The sequence below is a fragment of the Oreochromis niloticus genome, linkage group LG12 (assembly GCF_001858045.2).
Source record: "Oreochromis niloticus isolate F11D_XX linkage group LG12, O_niloticus_UMD_NMBU, whole genome shotgun sequence".
NCBI classification, from domain to species: Eukaryota; Metazoa; Chordata; class Actinopteri; order Cichliformes; family Cichlidae; genus Oreochromis; species Oreochromis niloticus.
In genome coordinates, this window is record NC_031977.2 from 21395423 (window position 1) to 21408437 (window position 13015).

Below are 13015 nucleotides of genomic sequence, written 5' to 3' on the forward strand. Positions count from 1 at the left end.
ATCTCCTTCTACCGTAAGTCACATACTCACAAACATTTAAGCGCATGCACATTCATAAAAATAGACAAGCATAAAGAATCCAGCTTAAGGAGTGGAGCTGAGGACAGACGAAATTCCCTGCAACATGATTTTCAGACACACAGAGAAACACAGCATACAGTGGGAGTTAAAGGGAACACAAAGTAGACCCCCCACCCTCTTTTTTTGCAGTTGCTGGTGTATAATGATGCAGAATTTGTTAATCCAACAAGCAGTGACAAGACTCGGTCTTTTATCTTGTTTTAATCTGTGGTTTTTCAGTGGAGAAGCTTTGGCTACATGCCTTGACAGCTTTTAATTTTTAAAACTCTAAACCTGTTAAAAGCGTTATAGTGTGCATGTGTTGGCATGCACATTTCTTTTGTCAATTGTTGTTTAGCTTGTAATTCACATCACCCTATTGGGTTTATTAAATGTTCAGCATGAGGAGACTAATTAGTATTGGCTTTCATTTTTATCCCACTTGCTTCGAGCGGGAACTTGTTGTCCTGATTTGTAACGCAAAGAAAAACAGTAGATTGGCAATAAATAAGACATCCCTGTGCTTCCAATAACCTTTTTCTTAATCAACTAGTGAGTTCCAGAAATAAAAGGGAGTGTTAAAGTGGTTTTCACTGTAAATCGTACGGCAACAGATTGTAAGACACATGGCATTAGTGCTGCCGTTTCCAGCATTTCAAGATTTCTTTTAATCATAAATATAGCAATGCACTTTTGTCTTTGGCTCCCTTTATCTTGTCTCAATTTGTTGCAGACCACAGTATAGTATATGCAAATGTTGAATCTATTTTAATACAACAGGATGAGATTAGAGAATGTTTCTAAGAAGATATTTCCCGCCCCGTTTTGTTGCTTTTTCAAACACATTCCTTCTGCTGTTGTCAGCGATAAAAAATGTTTTGTGAATGCTGAATATTTCCCATGAGAATTTGTTACTGATGTATTTGTTCTTCTTCATGTTTGGTCTTTTTAGCTGTCTGTTGCACCTCACTTAAAGAATGATCCCCCCGCCCCAAAAGAAACAAAAAAAACCTAGAGTTCGGAATAGAAAACCTCTTTACACGAGTCTTGATGCTTGATGCAGTCATCCAGGTAAGGACTCTTTACACGGGGTATTAGTGAATGTTTTAGTCAAAGGGTTGTTATCCAGGGGCTGGAGAGAGGTTATGAAACTGAGAATTAAGAGAGTAAAATGCGCTTGTTAAATGATCATCAGCATTCAGGTGTGTGCTAACAAAATGCTACAATTTTCCCAGGAGTGGACATAACAGCTAATCACAGCAAAATAGCAACTGCAAAGAAGCCATGAGCTAGACACTACAGGCTTCAGTTAGTATGTTAAATGTTAAAGTTGATGAAAGTCCAATTAGAGAAAAACTCAACAAGTCAAGTCGAGGAACATGGCAGCACAGCTCATATTGGCAAATTTGCATCTGAACAAACCAACAGACTTCTGGAGCATTTGATTTAGACAGAGGAGTCCAATGTGTGTCGCCATAATGGACCGCACCATGTTTGGAGAAAACACAGCATATCAGCTCAGACTACCTCATCCATACATACTATCAAACACGGTGGTGGAGGAGTTAGGATTTGGGCTCGTGCAACCTCAGGATCTGGGCACCTTGCAGTCACTGAGACGGCCATTAACTCCTCTCTATATTAGAGTATAGTCAAGTGCAAGGCCATTTGTCTGATAGCTAAGGCTTGGCTTATATTGGGTCTTTCAGTGGGACATTGGGGCAAGCTAGTAAATCTACAATAGAATTGCTGAAAAATAAAGAAAAGAACCTCAACCTGATTAAATGCTTGGGCAGGATCTTGAGAGAGATGTGCAAAAAGAAACACCTGCAAACCTCAATGAGCAGAAGCAACACTGTAAAGAAGAGTGGGCCAAAATTCCTCCACAATGATGTGAGAGACTGATAAAATAAACTAAAGTACTTCAAGGTATTGCTGCTGAAGGTGGCTTTACAAGCTATTGAATCATGGGGACTACTGATATTTTCACAGGACTGCAGAGAGTCCTACAAAAACTTTTTCCCATCACTGCCAAGTGTTTTTTTGGGCAAGCTGAGATTATCTGAACTTATTATATATTATATTTAGGCTGGGCTCAAAAAAGTGGTAGCTTGGTGTGATGCAGAAAGGTGGAAAAAAGAGGTTCAATGGGAGTGCTGTAACTATGTCAAACAACAGCTGGATGCAGTGACTGTGCACTCTCTCTAATGGTTAATGTTTTATCCAAATATTGAACTATTTGGTGACTCATTTGTTTTCCATCGTCTGGCTTCGAACTTCTAACCCTCATAAAAAAAATGTATAAAAATCGAAAACACAAAACTGTAATTATCTTTAACTTAGGTGCGTGAAAATTTTGTCACACAGTGTTGCAGATATACAGTCAAATCAGACAGAAACACAGTGTTGGTCACTATGAAAGCACCAGAGTCTGAAAGAGATATAAAGCCCAAGTGCCACTGTTCATATTCAGGGACCAAAATGAAAATCTTAACTCACTGACCACATTAGGAAAACTGAAGATGCTATACACAAGCGCTTGGGCAGATTGTGTATCCAAAATACAATTACAGTGTGGAACTCTTGATAAAACAGTAGATATTATGTGTTAATTGGTGATGTCCTCACCGTTTTCCCAGCATGGATAAATTTGTTTCAAACAAACAGATCTAATACTTGCAGACTCTGTTGTCAACTTGCGTAAGTCTCCACAAAATTACACGAAGAGTGCAAAATCAAAGCAAAATTGTCGCTTTCTGTGTGCATAATATCTTATTAGGCACCTCATAGTCTCATTTCAGTACTGCCATGACAACGGCTTTTAAAGAAACTAGGATGATGGCCATATGTGCTTTTTAATGTCCTCGATTGGAGAGGATTATCTGTGGTACCTTTTTATATTTCTTTTAATTTAATCAGGATCAGAGCTTTTGCAGGTACAGACGAAGAAATATGTTTATGTCGGCAGTCTCCATAAGATTAGGCCTAAAATGAGGGATTGATGAGGGGAATGCTGAGAAGTATTTATTTAGAAATGATGTCAACAAGAATATGTGCAGTGTGGGCAGTCGACATGAATCTGATCTAAGTGCAGAGATTGTTGCAATAAACATGCAGGCACAATAATTGTCATTTAAATCTTTCCTTTGCTATGAGTCAGTATGGAAACTTGTTCTTAGGTGCTATTATTTTGTCATTGCGATGACAACAATGCCACCGCAAAAATCACAACAAATCAAAACTGTGACTCATCTTAAACAATATATGGCTTTCTGAAAGGAAAGTGGGCAGTTTGACAATGACAAGAGGAAATTAGATGAAAAGGAGAGAGGCAACATTTACATTTCTTGTGATGCTGTTACTCTCTGTCATAAAATATCACCTGTGTTTGTCTCAAACAACATGTGTTACACTGGGAACTTACAACACAAGCTTGTTCCTCTCTGTCTTATTGTCTTATTAATATGAGCTTTGAGTCACACATTGGCAGCTAAGATCACATTAATTTGCACTTATTACATTTCTGGTCAAAATCTTATCTGAAATTCGATGCTTTTGATTTTTTTATGACTGCGGGATGAGCAGAAGTATAATCAGGCTGTGCAGTGGCAACACGGTTATAAGGTCATTGAAATTCTGGTCCTTTATTATCAGGGATTTAGAATAAATAATGCAAAAATTATCATGTCCTTAAGTAATGAACAGACTGGATAAGCATTAATGTGTCCTCTAAATAAAAACTCCCTTTGGGTGCAGAATTTGCATTTTAAACATGGATTTGTTGGCTGGAGTTTAAAAAAATAAATAAAATCAAATAAAAATCGGGCTTAGTCAACCAGTGGTTGCTTTTGTGATCAGCTGTCACCTGTGGCGCTCGGGCATTTTTATGCGATTCTCGCTAAAAATTGCAAACTGACAGAGTTGCTTTAAAACATGTGAATCATAGAAGAAATCCCTTCATGCTTGCATAACAACATAAGTTCAAGAGAGAGAGAGAAATGTCTCAGATTCCCTTGGGCAATAAGTTTTGGTAGTGGACTCACAGCAGGGTTTCTGTGCTAAAAATTGAAACTGTTCCACTTTAATGGAATATTGCTTGGAGGTTTTAATACAGGGTAAGATTTGGCAACTTGGCATGACAATATTCTCGGAAAATGGAAAATGGAATGCGACACATGGGACCGATATTAAATAGATCTCTACGAGCAACAATAAGTTGTGATAGTAATTAGTGCAAGTATGTTCTGATAACTCCCCAAAGGTTCCCCCACCACCACCACCCACAAAGAGCTAATGTGGTGGTTCCCATCCTTTTATGGATTAACCTCACAGATGCCAAGGAAGCGGTGAGTGGGCAGTGGCAGACAGCAATAGATCGAGGTTAGAGAAGTCGGGGAGAGTGAAACAAGCAAGAGTAAAGCAAAAGCACGGATTTCTTGCAAACGAAGCACACATTCAGAGTGCAGAGTGCAAAGGGAAGCAGAAAGGACAGTTGGGTTAATCAGAAAGTTACCCCTGCCGTATTACATTAGTTTTATATTCTCCCCCTTTCTGTGTCTGAAGAGTTGAATTCACCATTAGATTCACTGCCTGGAGCTTGGCTTTAGTCACAGATGCACTTTATGTCGGAGATGAGTTTAATGGTAGCATTAAACATCCGTAGCCTCAGGTGCTGAATGCAGATGAGTACACAGTGTCTGTCAGGTGGAAAGCAGTGACAAATGATGGTGATCACTCTTTTTTAGCTGTGGTATACAGTTGTACTTCACATGTGCAGACAAGCAAGCACACATGACGCACAGATGGCTGCAGTACACACACACACACACAGCCATAGACACTCATATATATTGGATTGTTCCCATAAACATGTTCTTTGTTGTCAGTAAAAATTTAATGAGGGAAAAGTTGGCAGTGGGGACTGACTGCCGTATCTCAGCGCTGAAGTGTCCTTTACTATTATTATTCCTGAGACAATGCCGTCTCTACATATTGCTGATTGACAAGGGTACAGCCCACCGCTTCTCACGGCTGCTCAAGATGATGCACATTGAATCCCACGTGATTTATTTGACCGGGAGTCATTATTCGTCACTTGACACACAAACCGAACACCGTGTAAACACAGACATCTAAATCTTCATATACATGCTTCTCAGGTCTCTCCTCGCCTGTGTGGGTGTATTCTTTGCTGCATGTGTGGATGTGGATATGTGTGTGTGTGTGTGTGTGTGTGCAGGTATGTACAAGGGGCTGGTAGTCAACAACCCAGTAATAAAACCCAGTGTGAGTGGTAAAATAATGAAAGTCATAAAAACGCAGATAATTGGCTTTTTTCGGGTTGGTGAAATGGATCACTTCTAACGCTGCTGTTGAGAAATGGCTTCTTAGAGCAGAGGGGAGAGTCAGAAGGATGGAGAGGAGTAAGTGAGAGGGAGGGGAAAAAACAAAGGGGAGCAGAAGACAGGGAAAGAGAGGAGGTGAGCGGGGGGGAAGGATATGGATTATAAAGGAATGAAAGTGAGGAGAGGAAGGAGGAGAAATGACATAACAGAAGGCACAAAGAAAACAAGAGCATAATGCAAAGGAGGGGAGGGACATTTTTCATACTCTTCCAGTGTTTTCCTTCTCTGTTTAATTACTCCGAAAAGACAGTAGAGGGAAAATCTCTTTGAAAACATTTAATTGTGCTTTAATCCATATATTTGTTTGTAATCATCTTCCCATTTACATGCCCTATGTGAAGATGCAGTACCATTGTCTACCACTAGCTGGTGTAATACTACATCTTTATCAATTCAAATTAGAACTTGGTCCACTTGGGTAATCTTCTAATTGACTGCTATCACACGGTCCCATTCTCTGCACTCACATACATATAAGCTGTTCAGAGGGGCAGTGTGTGTTTGCGCGCGTGTGCCTGTGTGTGTGTGTGAAAGAGAGAGAGAGAGTTATAAAAAAGGGAAATAGAGTGAGAGTGTCGGGCTATCAGCTCATGACAGTGAAAAGACAGATGACCCTGAGTAGAGGAACGGCCTCCCTGCCTGTGTAACATCTATCATCACTGAACAGACTTGTCTTCAACTGTGCCCTGCGCTTGCTCGTGAGCGTGTCTGTGCGCGTGCAGTAATTACCTGCAGGTGAGATTCATGCTTAGCTGGAAATGACTTTGTCTGGCCTGTAACTGCAGTTTAACTGCAGCAAAAGTATGCATTCTGACATGCTTATTCATCTGTGTTCACACATACAGTGCTGTACAAAAGTCTTGAGCTTCCACTTATTCCATCATATTTTGCTAGGAAAATGGGAAATAGGTGCAAAGATTTAATGGAAGCTGTGCAAAAACACACAGATATACAGTTTTTAAGGCAAAAACTACTTCTGCTTCTTCAAGTAGTCTTCAGGAATCAGTTCTCCAGGCTCCTTCAAGGACATTTGGGTGCCTTTTTTAAGTTGTTCATATACATGATCCCACACTGTTTCAGTAATGTTGAGCTCCAGGCTTAATCCATGACAGATAGTATTCCAATGTGTATTTTTTTCTGTCCAGGTATGTTTTGACATGCATTGACATGCTGGAAAGTGAAGCTGTTCCCAATCAGGTGCTTTCCAAATGGTTTTACATGGTGGGTCAAAGTTTGACAGTAATATTCTGTGTTCGTAATTTCATGAGTTTTGACAAGATCCCCAACACCGCAGGCTGACATGCTGCCCCACACCATGACAGAGCCATTACCCTGTTTTACAGATAACTGCAGACACTCACTGTTGTACCTCTCTCCATAATTTCATTGTACATGTACAATGACAGTAAAGGGTTATTCAGTTTATTCTATTCTGACCTCCTCCATGAACATTAACCACAATTGAACCAAAAATGCCAGATGCATCTCTCAGGTCCTGTGTCAGGTCTTTGCTGTATTTTTCCTGTGAACTAAAGACATGACTTTCAGACACTGTTCCTTTGCTTTAGATAGTTTTTTAGGCCTGCCACTTCTTCTTTTGTCCTCAATGTGTCCAGTTTGCTTACATTTTTTGGGAGGAGACACTGCACATAGTGAGATATCCCAAGCTTTTTGGCAATAAATCTCTGAAAATCACCATGTTGATCCAAAAATACTATTGTAGGCCTGTCAAACTGTGTTAGTCAGTGAGTTTCAGTCAGTGTAAATACAGTTAACGACACATTTAATCCAGTTTTGTACAATAAAAACGAGTGCAATTTCAGTAGTACACCTCAGTTTAACTACAAAATGAAGAAATGCTGCAGCACAAATAACTAAATGTGTAAAATCACAGAACATTCTGGTACCTCATTGCCCTGAAGAGTAATTGCCATTAATTCACACAGTGTTTTAATTGTTATTGTTATTTAATTACTTTGAATGGCCATGGCGGTAGTCTTTATCAGTAGGAAAAGCTGTAAAAACCTGGAAAAAATTGAGTTAAAATTCCAAAATCTACTTTACATTTTCCAAAACTGTCCAGTGGGCTGCACTGGGGTCTTTGGTGTGCCAATTTTGGCCCCCGGGCCTTATCTTTGACACCTCTTACCTAGAGAAATATTGGTCAAGACAACTCTGAAGCTTTTTTTAAAAAAAAAAGCCTGGCTCCTTGAAATAAAAATATAAAAGAATGGGGAGTGAGTCAAGACTTTTGCACAGTACTTTACTGCAATGTTTCATTCTCTGAAGATTCAACATAACTCTAGCAACAGATTACACACACAAGCAGCTTGACACCCCTTGCCAGTGTATCTCTTATTGAAACAAGCCCTTGGGTCTAAAACTTGATTATTATTCTGCTGAAATTCTTGAAGGGAGATTTGATGGTCAAAAGATGAAACACCTGAAGGTGCTAACATCTGTGTGAGGGCAAGGGGCCCTTGCTGTATCACTGCTTAAATACACATCAAACGTTGCATTTACAAAGCTTTTTGGAGATAAAATGTTTGTATAACTCCTGATGTCTACTAATGATATCAAAAACTTTCCTAAAGTATATATATTAATGTTTTTGGACCTGTCAGCATTACAAAGAGTGTAGACATGCACTGAAAAATGTTCTCATTTTTTAAAAAAGTGTTTAAAAAGTGTCCACAATAAAATGTGTTTACAGCCCTCAGCTGCTCAGTTCAAGCAGCAATGCTCAACTTCTAGTCCCCTGAAAGAGTAAATACTGTGCATACCTGTGCCTGATGTGTGATTGTTGTTTTGGGTGATTCAAGTGTTGTTTGAACCCTACTCCTACTCATTTTCCTGTCGCTCTGTTTGAGCTACACCACAGAGGTAAAAGAAAAATCCAAACCTGAAACCCTGGTGAAAGCTAGAGAAAGGGCAAGATTGTCAGGCATGGAGTAAGGCGCAGATGCAGAGAACAATAAACAAAACGTCCTTGTGAAGAAACCCCCCCCCAAAACTTTGTTTTGGACCCGCACTGTGCCATTTGACACATCATCCAGAGAGAAGAGTGCACGATTGATCATTTGTCGTTTATTTATCCCCAGTTCATCCTACCTGAATAGCAGAGTGGAGCAATACAGAAATAAATGGAGAAAGTTCACTCTTTTCAGAGATACCAGGCAGGAACAAAAAGCTGCAAATAATTCAGTTTAAGAAAGAGGGGGAGAAAAAATCTCATCTGACTAGTTGACAGACAGCGCTCACCTGTCCTCAAAAGACAGCAGGCCTCCTCGACATTTGTCTGAGGTACTCAGCAGTATCCCCAGGGGGACACCTAGGCTTTGATACTGCATCAGTTTAGTGTAGTGGTTGTCAGAGGAATACGTGAAAAAGATGAAGAGGCAGGGGCAGAGCTGTAGAGATGGAAGACGCAGACTCAGGTGAGGGGTATGGCGGGGGTGGAAAAGGGAAGGGCAGGCGAACAAAAGAGAAGTAACAGAGGTGGGAGCTTGGAGAGAGTGGCGCAGGTTTGAAGAATAGAAAAAGTGCGACAATGTGGGGTTAGACAGATATAGAGGAGGGGGAAGAAAGACAAAAGAGGGGTGGGATGTTGAACAATCAGAGAAGAAAGTACGAGGGTGCAATTCAGCCTGACCTTTTCACCGAGCTGTGTTCAGAATAGCTTATGTTGTTCGATATTTTTGTGATGTTTTTTATTTTAGAAAGAAAAGAGAATAAAAAAAAGTTGATTTTTCTGGCTGACTTAATGCTCATGGCTGCTCTTTATTTGGTGATTTTTTTTTAGAACCTCCCTCTAAATCTGTGAAAGTGAACATGGGCTCTTGATGATTAAGAGCTTCTTCTGCTACCATGTCTGCCTTTCCGCTGCCTTCCCTCCCTCTTCTTTTCTTGTTATGCAGACTGTGAACTCTGAGGTTGTCTGTGTGGTTTTCAGACAAGAGGGTGGTATTTCTCGGCTCACCTTTTGAAAATGTCATAAAGAAGGTGAGATACACAGTCCCCCTTTATGCACTTCTGTCAAAATATCACAACCTGGCAGAGAAATGTTAATGCAGGAATTTACTTTATTGAAACAAGTTTGATTATTCTAGTTGCTTTTCGGCTTTCTTTCTCTCTGCTTTCTCTATGTGAAATGCGTGAACTCTAGTTTAATAGTTGAAATAGTTTAAGTCTATTCTGCGAACAATCTAGCTCCATATAGTCGTGTTAATAGGCTTCTAATTGCAGGGGAAATTTTGAGAGTAAAGACTCGGCGAAATGTCCAAGTCAGAGTCAGCGCCACATTTTTATTGATCAGAGACGTTTGTGACTGTTTGCCAGTGGATTGATGATGACTTGCATTTTAAAAGGCAAAGAAGTGCATAAACAGAACAAAAGGTTTATCCACGGATTATCCTAAGTAACCCTTTAGGTTACATTAGTTATGCCCATGAATGCAGCTAGTGTTCCAGTGTGTTTTGTGGGTAATTGCTTGTGTAATTGCTGTTGTCTAAAAAGTAAATTGTTAACCTCAGGTAAGTGCTAATCCCAAAATGAGAATGTGGGGAATTAAAATGTCTCTTTAGAAAATATATCTTTTTTTTCTACCCCTCAATAAAAAAGTATTTGAATTACAAACCGCATCAGTAGCCCCACAGACATTCAGTTACCGTCATGTTTGTGCAGAGCTATCATAAAGTAAACTGATGTGTTTTGTTTTCCTAATGCTTTTCACACACGGCCACAAAATAGAATAAAAACATCTTGATCTTTGTTCGGAGACTGTTTTCATGTCTGCTGGACTATAGAGAAGTCTGACGTCTCGAGCAGGGAAATGTGGCAAACTGGCAAAACGAGTACAGCGGACTCCAAGCAATTAATGACCATGTTAATATAAGAGCTCGAGGTGCATGGATTGAGCTTTAGGAAGGCAAAGAAAGATGCTCCAAGCAGGTCTGGCTCTTTGTAAGAATCCTTTCCAAAAATCTGTCTCCTTTTTTCCTAAATGCTGTGACTTTCAGGTGAGACAAGGAATAGAGGCCACGCACCGGAGACCAAAGACATGCTGGTACAAAGACCTGTTTACTGTTTAATGGAGTGTGTTCCCAAATGGGACAGTTAATTACGAGAAGCTTTGGTTGAACTCCCCCCTGTTGTTTGTGTGTGTTTGAATCCAGTCCTGTGCCATCACAACATTGCCTCTTTCGGAGGCTAATAGTTAATAGTCTGGCCTTAAACGGTGACTTTTAACAGCATCTACCTACAGTCAGCTCTGCTACACGTAACATTCAAACTTTCTTTGGACTTGAAGAATTTACTGTGGACGTCCACAAATCTCTTAGTAGTGAAGTCTCCCCCTGACTTCATCATACAGGATGTTAAGGTGGACTTTTTGTTTTGTGTGGTAGTTTGTTATCGCCTCACGTTGTTGATTTAAAACCTTCTTTAAAAAGAATTATTGTAGAAATGACTTGTCATTAAAATCGAGTCCTCGGTGGATCCTGTGGGGTAGCTGCTGTGTATTGTGACAGTTGGTTCTGACTGTCGCTTTATTTTTTTTTGTTTAATTTTCCTTCTCCTGTTTTTTTCTGTCTGTCTCATTTTCTTTTCATTCGGTGTTTTTTAAAGCCACCTATTTTTGCAGCAATGGACTATTTTTTTTTTTATTCAGCGACTCTGAAATAATAAAGATGAAAGATTCAAAATGTTCACATTGGGTTTCAATCAGACTAAAATACTGTGAATAACAGTTTTATGCTATGCAGGAAGGTTGTGTAGAAGGAGTAGTTTACTATGTTGCATCTAATTGCTACAAATTATTGTTTTGCATGCTGCCAAGTTATTGTTCAGACTATGTTTGTGCACTTTAGTTTGTTACACCCGGTATCACACAGAATTCAAGGAATTACTGGGGTATTGAGAAGCAGCTGGCATCTTCACTTTACTGTGTAATGGGTCAGCTATATAATCGCTAACCAGCGAAGGCAATGATGAGATTCCACAAGTGGAGAACAGCGGGACGCGGGGAAGACATGTTTATGATCAAGTTTTCATGCTGACTCATAGACGAAATTAAAATTTCTTGACTGTTCTCCTTTTGTTCATCCCTCCCCTTCTCTAGGGAACCCTGCCGTCCAACCAGCCTGCTGCCTGCTGAGTGGAGCGCGGGGTTGGGCACGGGGAAGGAAGATGACCCTTTACCTCTGGGAGTGGAAACCCTTCCACTAAGACTCATGCAGCAGGAGTGCACTGCTGTCAAAACCCTGCTTCTAAGGCTGAGACGGACACTGCAGGAGGTGAGATAATGCACATGGCTAATAGTCAGCAGCACATAAGCTCTTCTCGACAAGGACATACAAACAAATGAAGGAAGATTAGCTTTACATTTAGTGAGTCTGGCATATTTGGCTTCTACAGAGTACATAAGGTAGACCACACCGACAGCCCTTATCAAGTTAGAAACGCATCAAATTGTTTTAAACCAGTGAGGATAAGGGTCTAGCAAACAATAAAAAGCAATTTCATCTGGAACCACTGTGCACCACGCTGCTCTTACGAATTTTTCACCCCTATTTTAATCAGGCTCTATTTCAGTTCCATGAAATCTGGTCAAAGTGGTTGCTTTCCCGTCTCTAAAAGGTCCATTTAATCTCTTTGTTTTTTTAATTTAATCAGATTCTACGTTTAGAGGGGGAAACTGGGAGACTTTAAGTATCTGCCAGTTTATGCTTTACAAGTACACAAACACACACTCAAAAGTGCACATATTATCCTTCCTGTTTCAGGCTATAAATCTGCTCTTTAAATGTTTTAGCCTGGTTAAAGCTAACGTTTCACCCCAGGCTATGTGTCTGTCTCAGTGTGAATGTTTGGAACCAACTTAAATTACATCCAAACCATTATGGACGTGATTAGCTGAAACAGTCACGTAGTAAAGCACTGACACGTTGGAATACCTTTACAAGGTCTAACAATATAAATCAGGAAACCGCATTATCTGCCACCCTCTGCACCTACATATCCTCTTTAGATGCCAGACTCCACACATTTTTGAGGGGTCTGGGGTAATCGCAAGATGCAGATGCAAAGTTTTGTTTTACATTTTAGTCCAAATCAGGAGCCAGAAGGATAATAACGGTTTGCTGGAAAATGACAGATGCCTAAATGATTGTTTTCTAAAGTTTTGCGAGCACAGTGTCAGTAGGAGTCATTTGGAAGGTGGTGTTGATGGTGTTTAATATATAATGTGAATGTTTTGTTTTAGAATGAAAGTGCTAATATTTCCACTAATACCCTTTGGCAGTGTATAATACACGCCAACATACCAATAAGAGTTGTTAGCAATAGCATAAGCTCAGGAAGAACATCCATTAGCTTTGTTTTTTTTTTTTTTTAAATCTACATGGGTGACTGACCCCAACCATATATGGAAGTATTATACAGACCCGTACTCAAAATACAAATACACAAAAAGATATATAAAAGGGTGACCAGACCTTCCCTAAAACCACACCATTAGTATCTCTAAACTAAGATCAAAGCCTGCTGTGAAT

The 13015-nt window shown here is 39.9% G+C and overlaps 1 protein-coding gene across 4 annotated transcripts in view; it reads left to right on the forward strand.

The window, feature by feature from the left end:
- Positions 1-13015, forward strand: part of ccser1 (coiled-coil serine-rich protein 1) — a 125491-nt gene that overhangs the window by 30246 nt on the left and 82230 nt on the right. For all 4 annotated transcript variants that reach the window (XM_005452088.4, XM_019365959.2, XM_005452091.4 and 1 more), the window contains exon 7: positions 11584-11758. In XM_005452088.4, the coding sequence (XP_005452145.1) occupies positions 11584-11758 (175 nt within the window). The remainder of the gene's footprint in view (positions 1-11583; positions 11759-13015) is intronic.